At 40.4% G+C, this 23,504-nt stretch overlaps 1 protein-coding gene across 2 annotated transcripts in view; it reads left to right on the plus strand.

Moving 5' to 3' along the window:
* TPD52L1 (TPD52 like 1) overlaps positions 1–23,504 on the plus strand; it is a 100,810-nt gene extending 77,306 nt beyond the window's left edge. Inside the window, exons 4-8 of one of the 2 annotated variants that reach the window (XM_030316265.1) lie at positions 8,986–9,087; positions 13,298–13,312; positions 15,187–15,225; positions 18,147–18,207; positions 22,857–23,504. In XM_030316265.1, the coding sequence (XP_030172125.1) occupies positions 8,986–9,087; positions 13,298–13,312; positions 15,187–15,225; positions 18,147–18,207; positions 22,857–22,985 (346 nt within the window). In that variant the 3' untranslated portion in view covers positions 22,986–23,504. The remainder of the gene's footprint in view (positions 1–8,985; positions 9,088–13,297; positions 13,313–15,186; positions 15,226–18,146; positions 18,208–22,856) is intronic. The other variant, XM_030316267.1, reaches the window with a different exon arrangement.

Consider the following 23,504-nt stretch of genomic DNA (forward strand, 5'->3'; position numbering starts at 1 on the left):
GGCTGGTGGAGACAGTTCTTATCCCTATCCCTAATGTTAGCCCCAAATTTGTGCCTGCATGTAATGCATTTTCTTCCATAGCATAATCCATTGCATGGTAAAGATATTACATTCCTAGTATTTTAGTGGGAATCACTTTTTTTTTCTTTGCAGGTACTTTTCTCCTGGACAGAGATAGGCCCTACAGTAGGAAAAGGTACCAGTGATGGACAACAGATACTTCAGTTTTGCTGGGGGCAGCTTTGTCTGCTGGTTACTGAAAACTAAGACCTTAGTGCAAGTGCCTTTGTATAAAGAGTTCCATCTAAAAGGAACTTGATGATTCTCCACTTTGCTTCCTCTAGTTTCCATGTAAAGGCAAATGTTTTTTTCCCCTATCACAGCCTAGTATCTACTCCTATGCTTGTGCACCCCAAGGGCTCATCCAGACAGCATCAGGGCACAGCCCAGAGTAGGGCAGGATGGAGCCAGGGAGCCCATCAGGTTATCTCCAGAGGCAAATTAACCTTCCCCAACCCGATGGTGACAATTATGGAAGAAGATAAGAGACCACATATTGGTGCTTATCAATTTAAAATATATATTGCAACACTATATGAACAGTCTCCTGTAAAGGATAGATGGATTTTAGGCACTAAATTAAATGAGCTTCTCTGTCAGTAGTTTTGACTTCCATCTTTGTCCCTCAGTAGCAAGCACTATACCAGTTAATGGCCCTGACAGAGTGAGCCTGAACAATCTCCATTTTCCTGATTGTGGGCCCTCTTGTCACACTGATCTGAACTTCCCTCTGGGGTTTAAGACCCAGGTAAGATCTTTCTGCTTGGCCTCCCTAACCATGCTGTAGGGTGGGCTAACCTCACGGGGGATGGGACAACTCTGGCCATTCTGTTGCCGAAGGGAGGAATGGAGCCGTGGATATCTGGCCAGAGGGTACATCAAGTCTGCCCTAGTTCTGATGGGGGCAGGGTGGGAATAAATAGTCCTGAGGCATGGAATTAGAGTGAGCAAGTTCAAGGAGGGTGGGTAGCCCCTTCCCCCATTGGAGAATATATAGTCTCTAATTTTCTCAGGTTTGAAAAACAAATTAGTTTTATAGTCAGGCGGTACACTTAGTATCGAGCTTTTTGTTGCATGAATAGATTTATTCCCAAGGATTCTGGAGTTGAAAGACTATCAGGGAAACACAGTTTGGTTTTTGTGTTTGTTTACTTTACAAGTGATTCCAGATAACCAGTTAAACAGTAAGTATGAGAAGCGACATGAAGGAAAAGAGTGTTATGGGGATGTATGGAGCAGGAGTTTGAGCCTTGCCTGGGAACTCAGGAAGGTTTTTCAAGGCAAGAGGTGGATGCTTCAGCAGAGCTCTGAAGGATGAGTGGGAAATTAATCAGGCCGGGAGAGGCAGGAAGAGCTCCTGGCGGAGGCACAGCCTGGTGATGGCCAGAAGGAGAGAAGGCTCCCTCTCCCCTGGGAAAGCAGTCTGGTTAATTAGTGTTGTTGACACAGCAGGGAGAAGTGGCAGAGGGGTGCACAGGGCCTTGTGGTGTCTGTTAATAGAGCTATTCTTATTCCACTGCCACTAGAAAGCCATTAAAGGGGTTGTGACAGTTCATTTACCCAACATGTCTTAACGTGTGCCTGCTATTAGTCATTATTACCCAGGAGCTAATCTAAGCTCTCGGGATGTAGGATTCAACAAGATGGACAAAGTTCCAACCTTCTTAGAGTGTTGAAATGGAAAACAGCATGAAACCAGCAACAAAGCAAACACAGGAGATGCTGTCAGGAAGTACTATGATGAAAACAGCACAGGGTGATGGGCCAGAGGAGAGGGCAGAGGCACTGTGATTGAGTCCCGGTCAGGGATGTCCTGTCCTGGAAGGTTATTCTGAGCTAATACCTGAATGACTAGAAGGATCTAGTCTTGTGATGATGTAGGGGAGAGCTTTGGGGTTGAGACAAAATTTGCTGCAAAGACCTTGGGGCAAGAAGCGGTTTTGTACATGTCAGGAGCCCAAAGAAAGTGTGGTAGTGAGAGGGGCTGAGGTGGGAGTCTCGGGGGCCTCGCAGCCCATGTGGAGAAGGGGGGGATCTTATTGCAAGGTTTTGGATGCCACTGGAGGATTTGAAGCAGCAAGTGATCTGTTCGAATTCACCTTTAAAAAAAAAAAATCACTCTGGTAACTTTGTGTTATACAGATTGTGGAGACTGGAAAATCATTTCAGAGACTGTTGTAGTAATCCAGGTCAGTGAAGCTAGTGAGGAGCAGAAAGGGGACAGAATTGGAGGCCAGGCCAATGGGACTTCTCAGTGGTTTGGGGCTGAGACATGCAGGAGGTAACGGGATCAAATATGACTGTCAGGTCTTTGACACAGGCAGCTGGTTGAGCATGGGGACTGTTTGCAGCAATGGGCATGTAGCATTGTGGCCAAGCCCGTGGACTATGGACTCCAATTGCTTGCATTGCAGTCTAGGTCCCCTGCATCCATGAAATGAGATCATATTAGTACCTATCTCATAGGTACTAAGAATTCAAGGAGTTAATATTTGTTAACAGGCAGGACAGTTTCTGATGCTTTGTAGGCCTATTTGCTGTTCTAGAAAACAAGTCTGGGGGAGGGGGGAGACCCAAGAATTTTGTTTTGGTGTGTGCTGACTGAAATACCCAATAGACAAACAAGTGCATACATCTAGAAGGCAACTCAGAGGAAGAGTCAAGGATGGAAATGGACATGCAGAGTCATCTGCATGTTGATGTCATTGAAAGCTGCAGGACTAGATGACAGTTATTCAGAGATTATTTAATAAATCTGGATGATCATGGTTCATGGTATGAACCTTACTTTGTACGGAAGAATCAATCCTTAAGTGGAAGGCATGAGTATATCAGTAACACGATTCCAGGAAAGCACCTTTCTCCCGCCCTCTTTTCTTGGCTGCTGATAGAGGGGGAAAAGTATTAATCACATGGTGGGGGGGGGGAGTGGGGGGCAGGGCTTGGTAACAATCTATTTTCCCCTTGAATTAATTAAATCCCTGCTGTTAGTGCCATGTTACCCATTCTGGGACAAGATCTACACCTCATAGGATGAAAATTTTGATGTGAGAGAATGAGAAGCTGGGGTAAGGTGAGGTTGAGTAAAATTAAATTTCAAAGCACTAAAGAGAATTTTAGCTGTCAGAGGATTGAAGGTGATTCCCAGAGGCAATACTTTGCATACTGATTAAGCAATCATGACCTATTTAGTTTGATTTATACTGGAAAGAAAATCTATGATATGTTAATGAAGGATCTTGGCATATTTTAGTCTGTGGTAGGATTCAAAGAGGAATAGGACTGAATGATAGAAATAATTATATAGCAGACTGAAATGATCTCCTTTATAGAAAGATAACCATGCAGCAGCAAGTAAAAAGATCATCTGTAAACTGGGGTTTGTTGTTGCTGTTGTTTTTGTCATAGTTTGTATGGCTTTGATTTGGAATCTAAGAACATACACCAAAAATTCCCGCCACCTCCTTTTGTTGTTGTTGTTGTTGCTGCCGCTGGGGTTTTTGTTGTTGTTCTCTGCTGCTTTTTTATGTTGTCTTTAGACTTTAAAGAGGCATGGATGGGGGAGGTGGGTGGTTTTGGAGTGTTAGAGGTAGGGAGGCTACCAGAGGAAAAATTGAATCTCTTCTTAGGTAGAAGGAGTAGGGATTCAGACATGCGACGTTCTTGTGGGCTATTCAAGCTGATAAGCTTCATTTCAGTGAGTGTTCAGCCTTTGCTAACCCCTGACATTTCCCCACTGATAAACCCTTCTGAGTTGTACCACAGACCAAATGGTGGGGCTGCCAAGAGGAGAAGGTTTGGGGAAGGAAATCCTTTTGGAACAATTAATAACTCCATCCTACATAAAGAGGAGTAAAATTCAGCATTAAGAAAACTTGAATTGAGCATGTGATTTACTTGCTCTTTGATTTTTGTGCTTCTAAGACTTCCAAACCATTATAGTCAATAATGATCATTCCCTCTTTTTTATGAGAAGCTGTTGTAGCACTGTGGAGTTTGGAAGTGCCAGAGAAGATTAAAGACCTCATTTCAAAAGATACACATAGTCAATGTCTTAGACAGCTGTTTATTCTGCTTACCTTTCGGCTTTTATCTTATCACAGAAGGCAGGAAGTAGACTCTTTCAGGTTTAAGTGATAACTATATTTTGGTAGTGTTTAGGGAACCTTCCAAAGAAAATAAGCCTCAAAACTTTGGTGTCTTTGGGGAGACGTGCATGGGCCACTTAAAATAATAATCTTTTTAAAATCCCATAACAGAAAGTATACCTGTGCTATAAAATATCTTCTTGTAAAAAGACCGTTGAATTAAAAAAAAAATTAATGTTTATTTTTGAGAGAGAGAGAAAGAGAGAGCAGAAGCACGGGAGGGGCAGAGAAAGAAGGAGACACAGAATCTGAAGCTGGCTCCAAGCCCTGAGCTGTCAGCACAGAGCCCAAAGAGGGGCTCGAACTCATGAACTGCGAGATCATGACCTGAGCCAAAGTCGGATGCTTAACCGACTGAGCCACCCAGGCACCCCAAAAGACTTGAATTTTTAAAATTTACTTCTATTTGTGTGTAAAAAAAATACTTTAAATCAAAACATTGTGGAACACCTGCTTTCTTCTTTTGATTAACACTACTTTCAAATCAGTAAGACATGGCAAGATGAACTGTGTGAAAAGTCAGCAGAATCCCTTTTGGCTGGCTTGCAGAGAACCTTACCCCTCACTACTGATAACCTCCTGGTCAGTGCACCAGCCAAACAGTTAACCTGTCCTGGCATTAACTGCTATCCATTCCTTAAAGAAAATGTGGCATATATACATATACAAAAGAATATCATTCAGCCATGACCAGGAAGGAAATCCTGCCTTGAGACACTACAGACAAACCTTGAGGGCATTATGCTAAGTGAAATAAGTCAGACAGAGAAGGACAGATACTGCATGGTATCAGTTGTACATGGAATCTAAAAATCATTATTTTTTAAGTCAAATTTTTGGAAGCAGAGAGTGGAAGGGTGGTGGCTAAGCACAATGGTGTGGGGAAAATAGAGAACGTTTGGTAAAAGAACACAGACTTCCAGTTATAAGATGACTAAAATTCTGAGGATCTGATGTATAAAAGAGTGACTCTACTTGATAACTGTATGGTACGACTGAAATTTGCAAAGAGAGTAGGACTTCAATATTCTCACCAAAATATATATATAAACATGTGAGGTGATGGATGTGTTAATTAACTAAGTGGGAGGAATTCTTTCACAATGTGTATGTATATCAAATCATCACGGTGTACGCTTTAAATGTCTTACAATTTTATTTGTCAGTTAAACCTTAGTAAAGCTGAAAAAAAAAAAAAAAAACCTACCCATCCCAGCCAGTCTCTGAAAAGTAAAGCCTGTGTTCCTGTTGACTTTCACTGAGAAATAGAAATTTTACTTGTACACTAAATAAAAAATCTCCCAGTAAGAAGTCTTCGGTGAGTTAAAGTGTGAGCTGCTCTGTGCTATCTACACTTTTGTCAAAGAAAGGTTCAGCACTGGACCAGATTCCAGCCTTGTTGGGAACTGCAGGTTCCTATAAGGCTGATGTTTGTCAGAATGGCTTTAGAGCACAGGAGGACACATTTCCCTTCCCGCATCTTAAGGCTTCCAAGTGCCCTCCCCCAGAGTCAAGAGCTTCACAGTGGGAAGTACTGACTCTGCATCTGTAGCTGAAGTCTGGGAATCAGCCTGGACTCTATTTCCTTCCGTTGGCCCCGTGTGGTTCTTGCTCTAGTGTATTCAGGCACTGGGGACACAGCAGTGATGGACAAGATGTGGTCCCTGCCCTCAGGAAGTTCAGGCAGGTCACAGAGACAGATTTCAAAACCATAATTGCAACATGGTAGAAAAAATGTTCGGAAAGAGCTGTGCAAAGGGGTCATAGGAACACAGAGGAAGGGCACATAACACAGACTTCTTGGAGCATGTATTCCCAATTTTTCTGCCTCCTGGCACATCATTGACAACAAGCTGAGGGTACCTTAATATTTTGACTTTTTTTTTAAAGTTTATTTATTTATTTTTGAGAGAGAGAGCGCGCACACACACACACACACACGAGAATATGGGGGAGGGGAAGAGAGAGAGAGGGAGAGAGAGAATCCCAAGCAGGTTCCACATTATCAGCCCAATACGGGGTCTATCCCACGAACCGTGAGATCATGACCTGAGCCGAAATCAAGAGGAGGACACATAACCAACTGAACTACTCAGGCGCCCCATTTTGACTTTTATTTAAGGAAAATATATTAGTCTCCTATTTCATCAGTTATGTAACTCAGCAATGTGTAACTTCTATTTAGCTTAAAATAAGAGACATAATCTAAAATGCTAAATACCCATTTCCATTTAAATTACAAGGTTGTCAAGTCAATTATAAGGTTGGTGTTTAAGTTGTTTTTCATTATTTGCATATTAGTGAATGTAATTTTATGTGATAGGGTTGAAAATCAGTTTCAAGTATTAGTAGTACAAACTGTGTGCCAAATTCCATGCCACAATAAAGGGAGTAAATTGTAAGTATAACGACATCCTTGGGAGTTTTTAGTGGCCTGACAGGAGGGTCTTTTTTCAAGACGTGGGTGCCTCGCATCTAGATAGGGATGTATATTACTTCATTCAATCTTAAGATGGAGCCCAATCAGGATGCAGTGTAAGCTTACAGGATCTGTGCAGTGCGCAGTTCCGGAGGGACCTTTCTCTTACACTGTGAGTGGTACTTCTTAGAGCTTTTAAGTGCTCTGAGCCCAATGGCCTATTTCTCATGGGGTCCCTGGTTCCTTTGTTCTGGGAAACCACTTCTGACATTGCCCACCCCCTCTACATCTCTTTCCCTCAATTATTGGTCTCTATGTAATGTATGTGGGATGGCTAGTAATTGTTTTCAAGAAATGTGGTAGTTAGTCTGGGGAGGAGAGGTATAAAAATGTGGGAAAAGAGGCACATCTTAGAATTCTTGAAATGCATTACCATTTATCTCCACAAATACTGGAGCTGATATAACTCACCTTCGAATGTGTGACGTCTCCAAAGCAAGAAGACATTCTGAAGGAAGGAAGGCGCCCTGGTCCTAGCCTTATCTCTGTCTTTAAAAAGTCACGCAGTTGTTCTGGGCCCTGATCCCATCATCTGTAGTCTGAAGAAATTGGGCTCCAGTGCCTTTCAGATTTAACATTATATAATTCTCAGGAATAAAGAGTTAACAGTCTTAAAAATCTCTCTTCAACACTCCTTTGAGATCTCCATATGTTTGAATTTAAACTGAAATTGCACATAGGTATAGAGTTGCATTTTTTCATGATGAAGACTTAAATGCCACTTGTATTTCACTGAAGTACTCAGATTCCTGTATATACCCACCATATATTTTGCTAGAGAAGTGTTTAAAGCATAAAGTAGCTAGCACTTACTGCTTACTATATGCACTTCTCTCTGACTAGGTCTTTTATGTTTAAAATAAGCCCTCAAATTCAGAATATGATACACAAGTGTTCAAAAGTCACCTCATCTCTAAATTCAAAGCATTCTCAAATATATCAAGTTAAACTTCATGGAACAGTTTACAAGAAAATTAAATATTTGCTCTAACTGCAAGAAATTCCTGTGGAAATGCAGAAGCAATGCAAGAAGGAATTCTCTAACTAATACCCAGTCCCAGCCTCATGCAAAGGTCACAGGTCGTGCAGGGTATTTCTTTACTTTTCTCTTGTGTCACCTTTCAGGCCTTACAGACTCACAGTCTTCCTAAAGATGCAGGTTTTGGTCCTTTTAATTCTTCAAAGTGGGACATGTACAATACAACAAAATCCTTTTTCTTGGCAAATTTGATGGGATCACATGGCAGAGTGGCTAGAGCAGAGGTTTTAAGGCAAGATTTGGCCTGGTAAGTTCAAGGACTGGCGAGGAAGTCAGTGATGGAGCAGAATGAGCAGACAGAAAGAGGACCAGCTTGGGTGCTGATCATCGTGAGGCCTGTTGCATGGACTTTGATTTTGACTCTGAGTCCTCGAGGTATCAGTCAAGTGGGAACATAGGCTTATCAGTCAAGTGGGAACATAGGCTTATTATGAACAGATAATTGCAGTATTATATTTCTAAAACTGTTTAGAAAAAGTCACTACAGTATCCTAAGATCATGTGTCCTCCTTATTCCCAGCTATAAGTATTAGAAAAATAAGCTAAATACTAGTTGTATTTTGCCCTTTTCTGATTAATTTTACCCACTTGAACAATAAAAGCTAAGTCTTCACGTTGAAATATACATTTTCTAATTTCTGTGTTATTTTTGGTGGCTAACTGTTTGCTTGCAAGGGTCTCTTTTTGCAGAGTTAAAACACACACTTCTTTAAGAATAACTCTGTACTCTCGGAGCACGTCTACTGCTTGTGATCACACATCTGATCTGCACATTCAGATCTGTACTTGAATATGAATATTTTTCCTGAATTCAGATTTAATGGTCTGACTTTTCCGTTGATAAGTAGCAGCCAACCCATCATCCTGAAACAATGAATAGAATCAGTAACTGCTGTGGATCATCTTCCTAAATCTGTTTAGAAAAGGAGAGTTTCTTCTTTTTTTTAATGTTTATTTATTTATTTTGAGAGAGAGAGAGAGAGAGAGCACGTGCAAATGGCAGGGGGGTGGGAGTGCTGGGGGAGAGAATCCCAGGCAGGCTCGGAGCTGTCAGTGCAAAGCCTGACGCGGGGCTCGAACTCACAAACCCTGAAATCATGATCTGAGCCAAGACCAAGAGTCAAATGCCTAACTAACTGAGCCACTCAGGTGCCCCTAGAAAAGGAAAATTTCAAAGTAAGGAAGCAGAAGGATGGTGAATGTTCTGTAGGTGATCATGACATATAAACTGTATTTCTATTGTTCTGTTTTACTTCTAGCTACAAGAAAACACATGAAACCCTGAGTCACGCAGGGCAGAAGGCAACTGCGGCTTTCAGCAATGTTGGGACGGCCATCAGCAAGAAGTTTGGAGACATGAGGTACCATGGGAAAGAACCTTGGGAATGACGCTAAGCCTTTGGCCTTCTGAGGGAAGGGAAACTTTCTCACTGGCCGGTCTTCCTAATGCATTCTTTTTTAACTGGATTAAAATTTTTATGTGGCTGATAGTGATAGTGACTAAGATAAAATTTTTAATGGAAAGTCTTCTGCCCCAAAGTCGGGTTAGTGAGCCTGGTCCCAAAGATGCCCTCTCCATTAGGACATGACCTAGTAAAAATGGAAGATACAGGGTTCCTTTAATGATTAGTAATTAGTAATAATTAGTAATTAGGGAGGATTTCAGAAGAATGCAGCACACACAGAATTTTATTCATTAAAATTTAAACAGTAAGTTAAATATGTATTCAATGGAGTATGCTTTGATAAACTATTCTAGGTTTCATTTTTGTATACATTCATTCATCTAGTATATTTTTTCTATGCTAAATATTACATATTTATTCTGTTTTTCCCAAAAGGTACCATGGTAGATAGTCCTTGCATAATTTGGTTATTCTCAGTATGTCATTATCATATAAAGTTAGGGTGAACATCAAGATTTTGAACTAAGAAATAAATGTCCTCACTATAGGCACCAGAAAAACAATGTAGTATTGACCATTCTTATTTTTTATTATGTTTTCGTAAGTTATCTCATATAGTGTTGTTACTTCTTTTTTTTTTTTGCTTGTTTAAATACCTATCAGTTTATTTTGAATTTGGCAATATGCTTAAGAAATTTTTCTTTATAAATCAATTTTATTTTTCTCCCTAGAAATCAAATTCATTTTTAAAAAACTTTTTATTTTTTTATTTATTTTTTTTTAATTTTTTTTTCAACGTTTATTTATTTTTGGGACAGAGAGAGACAGAGAATGAACGGGGGAGGGGCAGAGAGAGAGGGAGACACAGAATCGGAAACAGGCTCCAGGCTCTGAGCCATCAGCCCAGAGCCTGACGCGGGGCTCGAACTCACGGACCGCGAGATCGTGACCTGGCTGAAGTCGGACGCTTAACCGACTGCGCCACCCAGGCGCCCCTAAAAAACTTTTGAAGTATACATTTTAAATTTCTTTTAAAAAACTATGCATATTATTTCACTGGATTCTTTAAACTATTACTTTCTTTATTACTCTGCAACTTTGCTACTTGCAGACGAATATTTATATCTTTGTGTTTATTTTGTTCAGAAATAAACTTTACTGGATTGTGCCAAGTATTCATGTGCTATCTTAACAAGTTGGCATTCATGAGGCTAGAGTTAAGTACATAGCATGAATCTGAGTACATTGTTTTATATTCATATTTATTAATAATGCAGTAATGAAAAGCAACTGAAATTTTTCAGAGGCTGCATGTGATGAATGGATAAACCTTCTGGATTATTAATTAACCCCATTATTACAAATAAAATTTGTTGTCTTGTTAATGGCATTAAAACATTTATCTAAACTAATTAAATAATTTTTCTAAACAGAAAATACCCTATTACCTGTTATAGCCAGGAAAATACATTGTGCCACGTTTATAAAATTTGTTCTCCACATACTTAGTTGAAACCTTTCACTGGAACACTACGACCGCTGGAGTGTTATTTTCTCCAACTTGAGAGGACTTTATGAACACCTCTGACGCCTGTTTAAAGTGCATATTTCCAGGGGTGCCTGGGTGGTGCAGTCGGTTAAGCATCCGACTTCAGCCAGGTCACAATCTCGCGGTCCGGGAGTTCGAGCCCCGCGTCAGGCTCTGGGCTGATGGCTCAGAGCCTGGAGCCTGTTTCCGATTCTGTGTCTCCCTCTCTCTCTGCCCCTCCCCCGTTCATGCTCTGTCTCTCTCTGTCCCAAAAATAAATAAACATTGAAAAAAATTCTTTAAAAAAAAAAAAAAGAAGAAATAAAGTGCATATTTCCATATTCCGCCTCTTGGAGATTATGCCTCAGTAGGTCTTGGGTGGACTTTAGGGATCTGCATTTGTAACAAGCTCTTAAGTGGTTCAACTTTAGGTGGTCAGGTTATGAGGAAGCCACATTCACTTAGCTCACCTGTACCCAGGTGTTCTGTTATGAAAGGGGGTAAGAGTGACAATATCATCAGGTCATTATAAAAGTTGTAGAAGAGAGTCTGCCGTGTATTAAGCACTCAATAAATGTTAGGGGTTTTTTTTGTTTGTTTTTTGTTTTAGTTTATTTATTCACTTTGAGAGAGACAGCCAGGGTGAGTGGAGGAGGGGCAGAGAGAAGGAGAGAGAGAAAATCCCAAGCAAGCTCCATGCTGCTAGAGCAGAGCCTGATGCAGGGCTTGAACCCTTGACCTGAACCAAAATCAAGAGTCGGATGCTTAACCGACTGAGCCACCCCTGCTAGTTTTTATCCTTACTAAGTGACTGTCTCAGTTACAAGTGACCCCCACAAGATGGCAGTTAGGAAGTGTACATTAACAGGAGTGCACTGTATTTTGTAAAGGTTTTGGTAGTTTTCCTAAGTAGAAAAGAATGAAGACTGTTTCACATACGTAATATGTTAACCTATTCATGTTCATACGCTAATTGGGTATGACATCAAGGTTGTGTTAACTTCTTTTTCTTCTGTTTCAGTGTAGATTTGTTTTAGGGTAATGGATAGTCTATTTCCCAGAAGTTCCCAAACTTTTCATTAATTGTTTCTCTATATAGAGGATACAACACTTTCATTCTAAACTGTGGCTAAAAATGTTAGTTAATGTAGCCTATGTTAGTGGAGACTCAAATGTGGTCCTGTAATATGTTGTAGACTTTGCAAACTTAGGACCTATGTTTTTCCCAAACTATAACTCTAACGTTAAATATAATTGCAGATAAGTCCCTGTGAAATCAACAAGTTTTATGAAAAATTTTTAGTCTTAAATTATGCTAGAACAAATAATATATGTGAAAGTCATATTTGAAAAGTACTTAAATTTAGTGTAATAAAGATTCTTAAATGAGAAATTAGTAAGATTTTATTTTTCGTTTAAATTAATTTGCTAATTTATAAAATAATAGTAGATAGATTTTAAAAATTTATCACATTTTACTTTGAATACCTTTTTAATTTAAAACATCATATTTTCTGGGGCTCCTGGGTGGCTCAGTCAGTTAAGTGTCTGACTTTGGCTCAGGTCATGATCTCAAGGTCTGGGAGTTCAAGCCCCGTGTTGGGCTCTGTAATGACAGCTCAGAACCTGGAGCCTGCTTTGGATTCTGTGTGTCCCTCTCTCTGCTCCTTCCCCACTCACACTCACTCTCTCTCTCAGAAATAAATAAAACATTAAAAATTTTTTAAATATCATATTATCCTATATTCTTGTTAGTTACACCGTAAAATTTTCTTGTGTGTTCTGGGAAAAAGTTTCTGAACTTGTTCAAAAAGATTGCCAACAATATTCAGATCCTGGAAAGAAAAAGAGTACCTCTCAATTTTTTTTTTAGTTTATTTATTTATTTTGAGAGGGAGAGGGAGAGAGTGTGAGTGGGGTAGAGGTGGCAGGGGAGGGGGTGGTGGGGGAGAGAATCTCAAGTGCTAAAAGCACAGCATCCAATGTGGGGCTCCATCTGAGGAAGCGTGAGATCATGACCTGAGCCAAAATCAAGAGTTGGACCTTAACCAACCTAAGCTCCCCTTAAATTGATATGTTTTCTAAAAAACAAGTCATATTTTTCAAGCTAAGATTCTCCTTTTATCGTGATTGACATTGCCTGAAGTCCCCATAGCCCCATCAATGGAACTGCCCCCCCTTCTCCACCTGTAAAATAACATTGTTAATAGATGGCTACCTAACTAAAATGCTTTCTGCAAAGTGAAAATGAGGACACATTTATGAAAGTACTCTGAAGAAATGCAAGCTCTTGGAATCATTTTGATAATAACACTGGCATCTTCTTGGAACTTCGCAGTTGTTTATTCAAATGGTGTGTGAACTAGTGGAGGTGAAATCTCTGGAGGAGGTATATACCTTAATAGAGTCCAACCATCTCTATAGATAGCTGTGAGAACAACAGAAGCACAACTTATAACAGGTTGGTAAAGTAATTGTGAAGACACATTAAAAAGTATACTCCAAAAGAGTAATATATGGAGTCGCATAGTCTTTGCTTTGGGGCTGAGAGAGGGGACAAAGGGCACTGTGGTCCTGTCTTTGCATCCTGATATGCTAACTCTGCTCCTGCTCTCTCCTGTGCTGCCTGGGCTGCAGGTCTCACTCCATCGGGTAAGCGCCGCCTCTGGGCCCCTGCCAGCTCCTTGGCTGTTCCCTTCTTTCCCAGAGCCCACTGCTTCCCTCACACCGTGGGTGTGCTTCAGCCAAAACACTAGATCTCTTTTCCTGAGAGTGTTCATGACCAGGAAATTACAGAGTACAGGGCATCTAATGGGTTTGAATTTATTTAAGCACATATTTGTATCATTTCTGAGTCATTTACACCAGTTTCGCTTGCTGAGCAATCTCTTAGGAATCCCTTCCTACATTCCCAATCGTTCCTGCGTTGGCAGGGGTCCTTAGAATTGAAAGAATTAAAAAAAAAAAAAAAAAAAAAAAGCACAAATTGAGGTAGGTGTGTGTGTGTGTGTGTGTGTGTGTGTGTTTTAAATGTTTATTTATTTATTTATTTATTTATAGGGAAATAGAGTGAGAGCAGGGGAGGGTCAGAGAGAGAGGGAGAGAGAATCCCAAACAGCCTCCATGCTGTCAGCAAGGAGCCCGACTCAGGGCTCAATCTCACGAACCATGAGATTATGGCCTGAGTTGAGAGATCAAGAGTCAGACAACTAACCCACTGAGCCACCCAGTCACCAAGAGTTGTGTGGTTTTATGAGACTTTAAAAAGTAAAATTGAGAAACAAGATTATTTTCTCTAGATTGTTGTTTTTCTGAAATTCTTATAACTGTTTCTTATGTGGATAGTTTACCTTCAACTTTCTGTTCCTTCTGAAGAGGGGAAAGGTTACCAGAAGACCACTTATGATAGGAAATGTGCAGTTGTCCAGTTAAGCCTTCTGTTAGGTGGAATCTTATTACACACTTTTGAGGTAGGATATACTTTTGAGGGGGGGATTTTTTTTTCCTAAGTAAACTGCCTGTATTTAAAGAGGTGAATTAGATTAATAATGCTGATGAATTTCTTTTAGTAATTCTTTTTTAAACATAACTTCTGAGGAAATGTTTTGCCTATGGTTTCTAAGTGGAGCGTGTAAGATCATAAGTACCCCCTGAATTTCTTTGTCCTTTTCTTTCTGAGTTCGAGTAAAGTGCTGCCCATACTAATGACTTCAGTGGATATTGTTGGGGAAGGGTGAGGAGTTTGATGGCTTACTCTTATCTTCTTGGGAGGAGAGAAGCAGGGATAGTGTTGGAAAGTGTGAAGGGGGAGCGCCATCCCAGGTAGTGTGACCCTGTAGTGCTCCCTCTCTCTGCCCAGCCTGATTTCTGAGTGGAACTCACAAAGGAATTACAGGCAATCAGAGAAAAAATGACTCAGCTACCATAGGATTAATAGAGAAGGCCGAAACCCTTAGAATTCTCAGAAATACTGGTATTTTGTACCAGATGTCCTAGAATGGATACTGAAGTCCTTGCTCCCATGTTGAACTGTGCTGATGGTGTTTGCCTGCCATGTGTTTCCTTGAATGTCTTATGTTAACTACATGTATTCCTCTGGAGAGTTTCTCTACAATGGAACCATTAGCTTTTACCTGCTGGGCTCTACTTCCTCAGTACAGCCCTTCCTCTCTTCCTGAACAGAAGGGAGGGGAGAGGGAGCTGGACCTAGAGAGGGTGTCCACGGGCTCCTGGGCGCACCTGAGGAAACCAGACATTCTCCTCATCTTCAAAGTTCCCAGCCCACAGAGAACCCACAGGAAGTAAAATAACATGCAACTTGAACAGTGTACTCTTCTTTATGCCCTTGAAAGCTGACCGTGGTCCTTCCTACCCAACGAAAACAAATGTCATCTTGGTGGGGTGGGCAAGGAATACTTCAGACAGTTGAAATTGCTGTTTTAAGAACTGTGAAGAGGGAGTTTCTCATGTACTTATGTTGTGCTATCTTTTCTTTTTTTTTCTTTTAATCTGCTTTTGCCCTGAAGCTACTCCATTCGCCATTCCATAAGTATGCCTGCTATGAGGTAATGTGTGTCAATTACTTTATATAATATCAATGCAAAATGTATGAAGTGTGACTTTATTGATATTTACTTTGTGGAGTTTTTCCCCCCTCTCAATATGAAAGGAAATCCCATGACCTCCTGTATTATCTTTTCTGATGGCCTTCAGGAGAAAAGGCTGAGGGTTCTACAGAAGGAGGGTGTAATGGGCTTCTGCTTTTGACCACACTGGCTTAAATCCAGCCTCTTCTCATTTGTGTAATGTGAGACAAGTCACTTAACCTTCTCAACTTCCATTCTCTTATCTGTTCATTGGGAGGAATAAGACCCACTGCACATGTTGTTGTGTGACACAAACCAAGTAACCTGTGTAAAGCACATTCTTAGCACTGGCCTGGACGAACACACCTGCAAAGGCGGAAGGACATTCTTTATTTCAGCAGAATTAAATGCAGGCCTGGGTGACAGTTTAAATGAAAGGAATAGGAGACCAGAGGGCTACGGTTGTAGAGAGGATATTAACAGGATTGTTTAAGGTAGATACTAAGGTGAGGTGTCTGTTGAATAATAAAATAATAAAAGTCATTAAAATTACTAACTGGATGGAAACCTCCGAGAAAGACATTCCCCACTTTGAGTTTGCATGGCTTAATTAGATAAAAGCACACTAATAGTAATAGGGCATGGAAGAATGAATGTCAGACTGGGGGTCAGAAGATGCAGATTGTAGCCCACTTCTGCCATAAATGAACTTGGCAGCCCTGGGAAAGTCACCTCAGTGATAGCAGTTTCTTCATATTTAAAGGAAGAGGCTAAAACCAGATTACTGCTTCCCCCACGGTGCTTGCCGTGGGAGGGCTGCCGTGGGCTAGGCTGGCATGGTGGGGGGGTGGGTTGTGGGAGATCAGGCCTCCAGGACCCTCCCCCACTACAATCTGAACTATCCCCATGCTCCCTGCTTAATAGTGTATATTCATACCAAATCTGCATAGTTTGAGACCACCGAAGCCAAATTCTTTTGGGGTCATTTGTAGCTGTATATGACCTGATTAAATCTGAGGAAATAGCTTCTCCCTGTTCGCTAGCACACATCCTAGTGTAATTTAATTACAGGAATGTCTGTTTTATTATCCTGATGATGTTTCTTCCACACTGGGGTTGTATAGTTACTTGAGAAATTCAGCCGCAGTATTTGATTTCCCTAATTTGGTGGTAAATAGAAAGCATAGATTCAAGATTGCCTAGTCTATCTTTGAATGACTTGCTCCCTGTGGCATAAAAACACTCAAATTGAGTAGCACATCCTGCAGCCCTGAGCTCCTTTACATGTCCAATTCTAAGTGTAGGTGTCCAAAGAAGGGCTTGCCAAAAATTAACATGGTTTTGCTCTATGAACCCATCTAGTGGCTTATGTAGTCCTCATGCAGATGTAGTCTTATTGGCTTATGCAGATGTAGTCCTCATGATCTTGCCTGAAATTAACTTAAAAAAATTTTTTACTCATCTAACATGTACCCATGAGGCATTAGGCTGAATTGTCTGACCACCGCAGGCCTGTTAACTGATCAGTGATAGGCAGGCATGTAAGCAGGCTTGCCCAAATAAAACCCACAGTGGAAGTAAAGTGCCAGTGAATGTATACTCTTGAGTCATTCAGATATAAATTTGTTAATATTTCATAATGAAACAGCAATATTATGGAGGATTACCCAAGAATTTGACTTATACTTGCATTATAGATAAGATGTGAGATCATAAGGCCCTGTAAACTCACTGTTCTTAATTCATACAGTATGAATGCAGATGCATTTCTGACCATCTGGAGTGTCACAGTTTCCGGAGATAATCTCTAACAAAGCCAAATGCACTCCAAAAACATATTATGTACATTAGTTTCCTCTTGATAGTATTAGAGCCATGCTTCACTCCACACCATACAAAGAAGCCCATATATTATAGCCATTCTCCCTTATAAAATTCCTCTAGGCCATTCCTTTTATTTCAGTTCTTTTGCACTCAAGACAGAATAACGGGCAGCTTATTAAAGTTAGTATCATTCAGTTGAGTTATTTGACTTGAAAATGATGACAGTCCTTGTGGCTGAGTGCTTACATGGATACAAGAATTCAGAGACATTTTTAGTTCCTTCTTAGTTCCTGTTTCTTTAGTTAGGGATATCATTTTCAATGGTCATGGTGTCATTAAATCATGATGTCATGTGGCCAAATCCAATATAGGAAACCAAAAAGCACCAAATGAAGTATCTAACGCTTAAAGTAACAAGATGGTGTATATAGATTATTTAACACAATGAATGAGTCACAAATAAAATGTCAATAACTGAAAAGATTCTGTTTGGTAAGAGAACAAAAAGTATATCCTCTTTATGAGGAAAAACAATGAAAGCATTGACGTTCAGAAATACCACTTCATGAAAATTGACGAAGTGATTACCTTTTGAGGCATGGAAAAGAAAAATTTATGAGCCTTTTTTTTTTTTTTCCTGGAGCTATTTCTGTCTTCTCTCACATTTACTGAAATAAAAACTTTAAATTCCAGGGGAGACAACTCTAACACAACATTCTTCAGATAGACTTTCCATTGCTTACCAAAAAAAAAAAAAAAAAAGTTGGAAAAAGGAGTACTGTGCTAGAAACAATTAGTAAATGACAAATTAAGCTGTCACTCCTTTGACTCATTGGAAATGATTTCCGGTGCCCCTTGAAATTATTACAGTTGTGTCATTAACAAAATGCTGTACTATTTATTCTACAGTTGATTATCTGAATATTTTATCTAGAAAATGTCCATGTCAGGACATGGCTGTGGTGCAGAGATGATGTTTACCACTAAGAACAGAAAGCCACGGTTTCTGCAACCAGCACAGTTGCTAAGACAGCGAGTCTTTGGGGCTGACCTCTCTTCTTTTTTTGTTATTTTAGGAATTCTCCTACTTTCAAATCATTTGAGGAGAGGGTTGAGACAACTGTCACAAGCCTTAAGGTACAGATGAAGTGAATTTTGTGTCGTTGGGTCCGTGAATCAGGACAGCATTAGTCACTGCTATGGTTAGTTCCGAAGGCAGGGCCGCCAGCGTTTGGCGCAGCCAGGAAGGCAAACTTGCACAGAGTCCATCTTTTTCTTTCCATATGAATCTGTCAATAAAACCAGTACTGAACGGTGTTGCTGTGCCCTCACAGAGTTGTTCATGTAAGCCGTTCAGGGGTGATTACTTGTTGGAAGTGAACTGGGATTTGTGTTCACGTCTTGAACTAAGATTAGAACTAAGATTACTAAATTAGAACTTAGTGGTACCCCTCGAAAACAGGTATGTGAGAGAGGATTGTGGATAGGATAAAGGATGTGTGAATTCTGGATTTAGAATGCAAGTGGAAGGTCAGTAACAACTCAGAGCCCCTCCAGTTTGCACACGGGCTAGCAATAGTGAACTTGACTCCACACGTTATTCTGCCTTCCACCTCCTGTCAGACACCTAGACTTGTTTCCTCCATTCACACACTGAGCACAGCACAGCAGGATTATCATGGAGAGAAAATAAAGCTGAGTCACAAAATGCATAACTTTGTAATAATGCATTTGATTTCCAGGTTTAAACTGAAAATATGTCTGTTTCATGGGAGGGGCTAAAAAATTTCATTTGAAAATATTGTCTGAGCATAGGTAGGTTAGTCTACAGAGGAAGAAAGCACAAATAAAATCAATCTAGGCTTAAAAGATAGAGAAATTTCAAAACAGGAAAAATCATTGAAACTACTAAGATTGTTTATTTAAACAACGACTTAAATACATCTTGACGTTATTATCACTATTTTGTAGACCATCCATTTCTGTATTTCCCTAGCTGGGAAAATGAAGGATGCGGATGATCTTTAACCAGATCAAAAGCAGGTATATGCACATGCTGATTATCCAGCTGCCTCTGAATTCTCTGCCACCACGTGCTGCCTGATAAGCCTGTGAGGCTGGAAGGTCTTCCTCCTATAGGATCTCGAAGAGTCTTTCCTCTTAGGGAAGGATCTTCCACACAGTCTTCTACTTATACTTTATTTAGCCTGTGATTAGATGTTTATGACCCAAGAATGAGATTGTTACTCAGCATTTACCAGCAGTTTGTAGTTGTGTAATTTCACTACCCCGCTTGTCAACATCATTGCTTATTGAGTGTATAGGGACCCGTAGGAGCCATTACAATTGCCCCCATGGGTAGGGAAAACTTTTGATAAGGAGGGTCAGTGTGGTTCCTTGAACATTTGTCTTGCTAAGATATCAAGTTTCAGAACAAAAGGTTCAGAAAATCCTAGGAGTTAATTTCTCTGCATTTGGTTCTCAGCCTCAGACAATCGAAGGGAGATGGATTCTGTTACTTGTTAGATAAGTTCTGACACAGGAGAAGTTGTACTTTTTAGGTTTTCTTTAGAAGAAGGAGATATGAAGAAACAAAAGAAGAATAAAGAACAACCTATTTCCATTTGCTTTTAGGAAACTCTGGTAAGCTCGCAGCTCACATATCATTTGTTTGGTCCACACTCCGAGCTTCTCACTTTTCTCACTTCATGGGGATGGAAAGTGGAGAGCCTGCCTCCTCCTTCAGACAAGCACAGAACTAACTCATGCGACTAGATACTAGCCTGTGTCAAGACTTTCTTAAAGTGGATTCTGTGTCTGCATGATCGTCCCCGGGTTTAACAAGACTCACATGCCACCCACTTCCTATGTCACAGTCAATGCCTACTTCCTCTTTTTCTGCCCACCCAGGCAATGGAGAATAAGCAGCTAATAATTGTGCTTTGTGTAAAACTTCCCACTCATATTCAGTAATTGCAAATTGCTCATTCTTTTTTTCCTCCAGACTAAATAATACAGGTTTAACCCTTCTTTATCTAGTTTCTTTGCTGTATAGTTTACTTTTGTGTTCTAGATTTTCTTCAAAGCTTCTGTAACTTTCTTCAGTTATGGATCGTGAGGCTGTTTCAGCTGACTCACAAATCAGTAAGGATGAATCAGTAAGGGCATTCCTTGCAGGTGTATAGTCTGCAGTTCCATTCACACACACTGCTTTAGGCTTGATTTGTAAAACACCACACGAAAGGAGTCATGTTCATGTTTGTGTTCTGTTAGAAATAATGTTCTGCTGTGAAGAGAGGTCCGTTCTTGCATCTTCCAGCACAATCTGTCACACACCAGGTGGCATTTATATCCAATTGATTGTTCTTCCCTTTTTTTTTTTACCAAGTTCTGTAGATAGTTTGATTTTCCATGAACATTTTCCCAATGCATCATAATTATGTAAAATTTAGTCCTTTTTGCCTACATCATTGATGGCATTACTTGATGACATATCAGCTGATCTCAACTGTACACTTTGTATTTCATCTAAAACAAACAAGCAAGCAGACCAAAACCCAGCTCCCGTGAAATCATATTTGTTATATTCTGCCATGTTCCAGTGAATAAGCACATCCCTTCCAACCATTCTAATCACGTAGCCTTCCAATCATTCTTCAAACCATGTCAACCACACCATATTTTTAGCACACCTCTTTTTGATGAATACATTGCATGGCATGATTTAAAACCTTAAAAAAAAAAGACAACATATACTTATTACTTCTTGGTGTCCTCTCAACCAGCCATTTTATTATTAGAGATTAGGAGGCCCAACACCATAATTCAAATAGAATCGTATGCAAACAGCAATCATAGTTTTGGGGACAAAGTGACAAATGCTTGGATTAAGAGTCCAGAAGATGTTTATTGTTCACATCTTTGCTGAAGCAACTCCTCACCTAAAGTATTGCTGTGTGCACTCATTCAACCCACACGGTTAGGACACCCCTTTATTCTACTCAACCCACATGGTTAGAAAACCCCTTTATTTCATTCCCCTTTTTGCCAAATTTGCTTTATTTCAAAACGATTCCCTCCTTTATTTTTCTATTTTGATTTGAGAATATCAAGAGGAGAGGAGAGGAGAGGAGAGGAGAGGAGAGGAGAGGAGAGGAGAGAGGAGAGGAGAGGAGAATGCAACAAAACCCAACAGAAAATATCAGTACTTGGTATTCACCTGATTCAAAACTGTGCGTGACTTCTGTTGCAAAACTGAACTATTAAGAGAGTAGATTACTCTTGTTTCTCTCTGGAAAGAAATAAACATAGTGAAAAAGTACCAAGTTGAAAGAACGCCTGCTTCTTCCCAGTGCTGAGATGACACAGAGTGGGGGAGGAATCCATGCTCAGTGCCAGAGGTCTGCAAATGAAGGCCTGTGGGCCAAATCCAGCTGGTTGCCTATTTTTGAATGGCCTGTAAGCTAAGAATGGTTTTTATCTTTCTTAATGGTTGAAAAAAATCAAAGGAAGAATGCTATTTTGTGATGTGTTAAAATTACATGAAATTCACATTTCAGTGTCCATACATACAGTTTTCTGGGAAAGCAGCCATGCTCATTCATTTATGTGTTGTTTTTGGCTGCTTTGTACAATGGTTGATTTGAGTATTTGTGACAGAGACGATGTGATTCCTAAGCTTAAAATATTTATTATCTGTCACTTTCTGGAATGAGTTTTCTGACCCCGAGCGTGGTGGTAAATTCAACTTAGGAACTGAATTTAAAGAGGCAGAGAGGGATTTTAGTGACAATTGGAGAAAAGTGTGTGCTTGTTCTGCAATGATTAAACAGCTTTTAAAACCTGGTTAAGTTTTTTAAAGGGCAGACCAGGCAGAAAGCGGATACATCCCCCAGTGTGGCTTATGTTCCTGTGAGTGAGTGATCACTTTGGTGGCAGTGAGTAGTCAGCATTTTGGGAAAAGCAACATTTTTTATTCTGTACCTTTCTTTTCTTAACGTGTTTTTCCATATTGTTGATAGTTAAAGGAAACCAATGTGACCATCAATAAGGCTTGCATTAAGCATTAAATATTCTTTCAAAGGACTTTTTATGAGGAATTTTTCAAAATACTTTAACCATATTTCTTATAAATTGATTTCTTCCTGATTCTATTCTTATTACCAGTAACAAGTACATGAAAAGGGAGCCTCCTAAAGCATCATAACTTTGCATTTCAAGGGATATTCCTCCTATAAGGGCAACTGCCTAGAAAGATGTGAAGGGGCCAGAACTTAAGATTTGAGTCCTGTCTACCTCTCAGAGCAGAGACCAGAAGCATGTTCAATGCAGCCGCTTTTCAAAACACATTTGTCAGGAATCCAGATCGCCTTGCTAAATCCCAGTAGAAAGCCTCAACTGAAGTCACTTAAAGATGTTCATACATTTTTTTAATTGAGGGAATTTATCTAAAATCCGGTTACATTTTGATTACATCTGTTCTCAGGGTGAATGTGTAGACAGTGTAAATCCACAGATCTGGATATGCTCCTGAAGGGATTGAGATTCTTAGATGTAGACGGGATAAAGAGGGCACTGCTAAAATTGTACAAAATTGTGGAGTTTTGGATCCTATCCCAGAACCCAAGTATAAATGGCATTCTAGCACTCTTAAAGGAAATTACTCTACACCCTTTACGTCCCTTCGCAAGAAAAAAATATATTTCTGAGCTTGAGAGTAATCCATCTTACAGGAACATTGCAGACCCGATGAACTAACGGCACGCTTGCGTCTCTGCCCATTTCAGACGAAAGTAGGCGGGGCGAACCACGGCGGAGGCAGCTTTGAAGAGGTGCTCAGCTCCACGGCGCACGCCAGCGCGCAGAGCTCGGGGGGCGGGCCCCGGCGGGCCGAGGAGGAGGAGCTGCAGTGCTAGGGCCGCCCCCTGCAGCCGCCGCCGAGCCCCGCCCCCGCCCAGCGCGCCCTCGGATGTGGCGACCAAGCACCCACTGCGAAAAACCCAGGCCTTGACCTGTTCTTCGAATGGCCCCACCGCGGAGTTTCATAAAATGATTTCCATTTTGTATGTGTGCTAATGATGAACCACTTGACCATCACACTTAAGTATTCGTAGATTGTCATAATTTAAAATATCCCCACTTCAGCAGATACACAATTGACCATACCTTTGTCTTTGTGTAATTCAACGTGTATTTCCCGTAGCTATTAATGACCTGCTTTGATTTTTGCTTGGACTTATGATGTGCATGTTTTTGAAGGCTGAGGGTGAGCACCCCCTTTCAGTTCAGTCACATGGGCGGGATGGAGCTCTTTCTGAGAAGTCTGCAGCAACGGGATGGACTCACTGCAAGTTTCATCAAACTGCTTGTGATCGCCCTCACTTGCATCAATTATGTATGTTTATTTAAGCAATTAAAATCGATTTTAATGATGA

This window comes from Lynx canadensis, chromosome B2 (genome assembly GCF_007474595.2).
Source record: "Lynx canadensis isolate LIC74 chromosome B2, mLynCan4.pri.v2, whole genome shotgun sequence".
NCBI classification, from domain to species: Eukaryota; Metazoa; Chordata; class Mammalia; order Carnivora; family Felidae; genus Lynx; species Lynx canadensis.